At 38.5% G+C, this 6057-nt stretch overlaps 1 protein-coding gene across 1 annotated transcript; it reads right to left on the bottom strand.

Annotated features, from left to right (window-relative positions):
• Window positions 1–1459: 1459 nt before the first annotated feature.
• Window positions 1460–6031, bottom strand: tstd2 (thiosulfate sulfurtransferase like domain containing 2). The gene is made up of 9 exons (XM_022759928.1): window positions 5637–6031; window positions 4134–4423; window positions 3843–3951; window positions 3599–3718; window positions 3249–3354; window positions 2948–3063; window positions 2510–2668; window positions 2128–2266; window positions 1460–2014 (listed from the first exon to the last, which is right to left on the bottom strand). Exons 1-9 carry the CDS (start codon window positions 5769–5771, stop codon window positions 1785–1787), a joined length of 1404 nt encoding a protein of 467 aa, XP_022615649.1. The 5' UTR covers window positions 5772–6031; the 3' UTR covers window positions 1460–1784.
• Between the last annotated feature and the right edge of the window lie 26 nt (window positions 6032–6057).

Raw genomic sequence — 6057 nt, 5'->3', positions numbered from 1 at the left:
TGTTAATAATATTGTAAGTATACTATTGTTGGCTGAATAACCAATTTGACAGATTATGTTTGAGAAAATGATGACAACACATGGTCCATGTTCTGTAGTTGCTGTTCTGAGATTTTCATCCAGAACATGAACTAACCCTAACCCTTCAACAGATATTATTTGCCCAGTTGTCAAGAAATTGCAGATATTCAAATTTCCATTTTTAATAAGTGTGTACCTCAGTGTTCAAAGCATGATTATAAGTCTTTCAAGTGATCAGAAAAAAAAATTAAATTTGTGCAATTGTGCAAACTTCCTTATTGGCTTGTATTATTGATGGATCACATTAATATTATATTAATATAATTTTACAAGGGTCAAGAATAGTGTCAAACATACAGTATCAACCCAAATCTGCAGTTCTCAGCTCACTGCTCTGGTATGACAGCCTGCAACTTTACTTTTTACTGTCACTGCTCTTTCCGGGCAAAAAGGCTTCGATAAACCAGTATGTCATATAAACAGCACCAAATGGTTGACAGAGAAAAAGTAAGCGTCAGCTGGTAAACATAATGCAGCATTTGGAAGCAAGAGTCAGATATTGTTCTCAGGAGTTGGTGGTGCAGTCCAAAATAGAGCTAAAAGGACAGTGAATATTGGACTTACATTCATCAGGCTTTCACAACAACAAATTCAAAACTACACCAGCGTTCTTCCATTACTGCTTATTAACAAGTGTTAAAGTGCAAACTTTATAACTTGTTAGATATGCCATTGTTTTGATTACAGCCTGTATCGCTGCCCCCTAGTGACCAAAAAGGAGCCATTCTCCTGTTTAATGTAGCTCATCTGATCAGACAGAGCATCCTGTTGTGAAAATGACAGTGAAATTCCTCATGTCATGAAAACCCCAAAGTCCAGACAGTTTCTGTGTATCCCTAATGGTGTGTGCTTTACCCTGATTTGATGGTATTTTTAGTTGTAAGACATCAGAGTTATAACAGGGGCTATAAATGAATCAAACACTTATGTACAGTTACTCATAAACTATTTAGATTTAAGTCTTCAAGCTTCGTAAAATAAACGTTTTCTTTTTAAACTGTATTTAAGAATTCGCAACTGGTGATATACCATTGCTTTGAATGGTGTAACCGATGCCTAACCTCCCCCTCCATTTAAGTGCCACTAAAGTGTCACTAAAAGAATTTTATTAGGGTTCAGTGCAGAGTGTTAGTGCCTCAAACTGTGAATGATCCTTGAAGCCTGAAAGAACTCACTTTATGTGGGGAATAGATGTAATTTGTTGCCATGTAAATATCAAACGAAACAGACTGAGACTTAATGGATAAACCATTTTAGACAAATAAAAAAAACAATTAACATATGAAATTGCCAAAGCACTGATTTTAAAAGACAAAATCCCATTTTACACAAACAAGTACCCCCCCCCCCCCACACACACACACACACACACACACACAGTCATACACATATAAAATATGAAGTTCAAATCCACTGGAACTGAGCTTTCATTAATGACAAGGCATTCCAGTTTCACAAAATGTATGTAATAAAACTCGTGGACTCTGCAGATGTATTCTAACATTTCCCTCAGTAACAGATGATTTAACAGGTTTATCATCTAATATCAGATTCATGGATGGCTCTGTCCACAGAATTAAACCATTTAAATCTGATTGAATTTGCAACATTCATGATTTAAAAATATGCTGGTTGCACAGTCTGATTAATATCCCTGGACGTGCAGCGTTTTTCATGTGGCTGCGAACACTGATGTTCGATCGCTACACATCCTGAGGGATTCTGGGACGTCCACCGGTGCACTCACACTCCTCTTTGTGACGCGGAGCGCCGGAGGACGCCTCGTTCTGAGCCCTTCCTTTGGTTTGGCAGGTGGGGCAGCAGGCGGTGTGTCCATCCCGTCTGCAACCGTGACATGACAGAACCAGCTGGCAGCAGAACTGGGTGGAACAGAGCTTGTACTGGTCCCACGGACAGCCGCAGTACCTGCAGTCTGAACGGAGACACAGAATTATTCCGGTCTGAAAGGTTCTTTTAACACAAAGACTGACACAAGACAATGAGGAAATGTTGAGGGGATTTTTAACACAGAGAGAAAACACTAACCTGAGATTATGTCACTATTGGAGGAGATGGTGTAGCGCTCGTCGAAGACAAAAAGTTTTCCTCGATAGAAACCCTCAGGGAAACGCTCCAGGTATTTGTGAATTCCACCTTTCAGCTGGTAAACCTCTTTACACACATCCTACAAATAGAGAAGGACACGTAGGGGCTCAAAGTAAATAAAATATACCTTCTGTTGAGACGCAGCATAAGTAACAAGTGAAACAAGGACACACAGACACTGACTAAACAGTTCCTCCTTGTGGAGAATCAGTAGCCTGCAAAATGTGAGTTACAAGCCACTTTTATAACGTACTTAACATCTAAAAAAAAAAAAAAATCTAAATTTCTTCCTGTAGTTTAAAACCCAGACATGTCGACTTACTTTTGAGCGGAGGTATGCAGAGCCGCGCTCACAGCGGATCCCTCCTGTGCAGTACATGAGGACTTTCTTGTCTCTAAACAGTTCCAGGTTCTGGTCGACGTAGTCGGGGAAGTAGCTGAACTTACGGATGTTCGGGGCCAGACACTGAGTAAACTGCCCCTGGAGGGACAAAATAATCACAAACATTGCAACATAACTTTTGTCCTCTTTAATAACGATAAGATCAAAGTCAGTAAAAAAAAAACATCATGGAAGCGAGTAAGAATTCAGCATATTGGTCAAGGAAATTTAAATGAACATTTTACCAAAACAAACTTTAATTTTCTGCTTAATGCAAAGTTGCAGGGTCAAGCATTCTCACTGCAACAAGTTAAACATAGTATTTGCTGAAGGCACCTGGTGTAGATGTAATTTTGCTAAATCTGATACATTACTTACAATTTTGCTCTCGTAAAAGTTACGGCAGTCTAGCAGGATGGTGTCGCTGCACAGATCCCCATTAGCCAGAAGAGCCTCCACTTCTTTGTGAAACTCCTCTGGCTCCAGATGAATTCCTGAGAGGTAAAAGATTTTAACTAACATGACCACCTTCACAAACCAGCTGTGAAAAAACAGACATTCAGCACATTTGACACAAAGATATTACATTTTCCCTGGAGCAATCACGGTGGATCTTTTTTTTTTTTTTTATTATTACTATCAATATCAATTTTGTAGTATTACCAAAATAATATCGCACCTGCTGATTGGTAGGAGATGACATCAGGATCCACTCCCATGGGGACAATTTCTTTATAGACTCCAACCCTTAGGTCTGTGAAACACTCTGCACCACCATCACTTGTCTGCACACACAGGGACAAGCATTTTCATTTATATGCAATTTTCTGTTTTCATAATAAAAAAAGGACTTTTCAATATAAATACTTAATGCTATGCTTAAACCTCAGGCTGTAGCCGCCCAGTACATCACAAAACAGGGTTCAAATTGAGGCAGGATGTTGTGTAGAGACACCAACATTACACAGAAGCATATCCACAGTCCATCATCTATTGTGAATTTTTAATTTTTTTTTATCCGAGTCTGACCTTAAAATCCTCCCTATCCATCTTGAATAAAGGATGTGAGCGCATTGCGTTGATGTAAATGTCAGTGGCCATGTTGGTGCCACCGACTGTTCCGTTGATGCCTTCAGTCGCCACCCTCACCTGGAGAAGATGAGCATGAAGTTTTTTCACAATTAGAGACACGTTTCAAAATTTCTATCTATTCCCCCAGTTAAACATTCTGTATAGTCTCCCATTTGGAAGCAGGATAAGACAAATTATTCACCTTGCCAGTTAAGTGGAGCTTTTCACACAAAGCTCTCTGCCAAGCACAGATGACATGTGGATCCTCCACTTGACAGTAGTGATAATAAAGGATCACCTTTCCTGGACCCCTGATGGAAAATAAGAGAATATCAGTACTCCTTAACAAAACTCAGATACTAAAACTGAGCTCAATATTGTATAATTCACATAAATTACTGCAACTAAGATGGATTTTCACTTTAAAACGGTACAAAGATTCTGACAGCATGACAACTGAAGCATGATGGGAGAATCAAAAGTCGACCAGTACTTCAGAAGTTGCTCCTCAGGGATGTGGCTGGTGTCGGGTATCCACGCAGAAATGTCCACCGCCTCGGCTTTGTGCTCGTTCGGCTGCTGTGCTTCAGGTTCTTCCTCCAGCTGGCTTAGCAGACATTCATATGTGGCCTGTGTGAGCTGCTTTATTTCAGTATCGTGAGTCCTGGCCACATGCTTGTGAATGGCAGGATGTTCCTTGAAGGTCTGACCGCAGCAGCACCAAGATGTGTTCCCCTCCTCCCGACTGTCGTCCCTCTTGGATGCCACAAAGGCAGCAAATGACTGTGGAGGAGAAAAAACGTGAAGCATTTTTTAAGGTGGAAGTCAGATCCTTTTATAAAATTAAAAACTTAATTATCAAATTTGGTTTTTAGAGAACATTGCACAGATAAGATATAGTTTGTTCCTAAACTTGGTTTGTGATTCAATGAAAATTAGAATTAAGGCTTTGCGGTTGTATGCCTTGAGTTATGGCCAAAACGTTTTTTGTGAGTTCACAGAGACCAGAGACCGCCAAAATCTAATCAGTTCATCCTTGAGTCCAAGTGAACGTTTGACCACAAGATTCATGTCCTGAACTCTTAAAATGTCCCAACCACCAGGTAGGAACCACTGAGCTTAGATATTAACTGTAGGCAACAAAATAGGTTTTGTAATATAGCCCCATTAATACTGATATTTTTAAGGCTGATACCAACACTGATATCAGAGTTTTAAAGAAGACATTTAGATATTTTCTTTTACATAATCTATTATTATTTTTGATAAAGATCCTTTAAATTCTATTTTTAAGGAATTGCAACTATATATACAATAAGTTATCATCCAATATATAAGCTCAACTGATTTATTAGTCCACCTCAATGTAACTCTATACATCTGTATATGTTCTGTATCAATTTTCCTAAAGTTTTTATTTTTATATTTTAGGGACTTAAGCTATGTGTTATTCTGACAGAAACCCGTGTTGAAAGAATACTCAGATCTTTTAGCGAAGTAAAAGCAGTAATACCACAGTGTAGAAATACTCTGTTACAAGTAAAAGTCCAGCATTCAAAGTTATACTGAACGAGAAGTATATAATCACTTTATATACCACTGGGTGGTTTGTGAATTTCTCCCCATTAACCTTATACATACATATAATCCATAATCATGTATTTATTGATTATATTTTCTATTATTGAATCTGAATTGATTACTCTTATTGTAGTGCAGTAGTAGCAGAAAATGTAAATATTCAAGTCAATACAGTTGTACTTACAGAAACTGATATATTTTAGATGATAGTTGAATTACAGTTTGTTTGATTTGAGCTATTATTATCTCATGTATATGAATTTGGCACCAGGTTTTGATTTATTCCTCAGTACTGTACCTGTAAACTCACTGACAGACAAACGTGCTCAGCTGTGGTCAGTAGTCTGTTACATGCTGTACAAAAGTTAGAAATCAGAAGTGTAAATTATTATTCAGTGTTTCTGTTGTCTCTCACCTTCCTCCTGCAGAAGCTGTAGTATCTTCTCTGTGAGGCAGAAAGTTGCTTCTCCTGTTTTAATCCATTGGTTGTAGAAGAGTCAAGTTCCCAGTCCAAGAACTCTGGGCAAGGTGTATGAGCCGCTGCCGCCATGAAGTTTGACGGCTTTTCAAATATTATCACTTTAGTAAACAGCTAGTAAACTGTCTTTGGCTAAGTTGCAAGGTTTGTTAAAATTTAAATGGCTCTAGCTCTGCTTTGTGGTATGAACGCAAAGGACTAATTCCAAATCAAATCACTGGCATTCTGGTTATTAAATATTAGCCTCATCTTGGCAAATATGAAATATGAAGCCCTGATAGAGATGAAACCTAAATTTTACAGACACACGAATCACCAAACGTGCAGCATCAAACTCGGCATCGGATGAAAACAGACG

The sequence above is a fragment of the Seriola dumerili genome, unplaced genomic scaffold (assembly GCF_002260705.1).
Source record: "Seriola dumerili isolate Sdu_G_001 unplaced genomic scaffold, Sdu_1.0 BDQW01000331.1, whole genome shotgun sequence".
NCBI lineage: Eukaryota > Metazoa > Chordata > Actinopteri > Carangiformes > Carangidae > Seriola > Seriola dumerili.
This window is presented reverse-complemented; position numbering and strand designations above follow the sequence as displayed.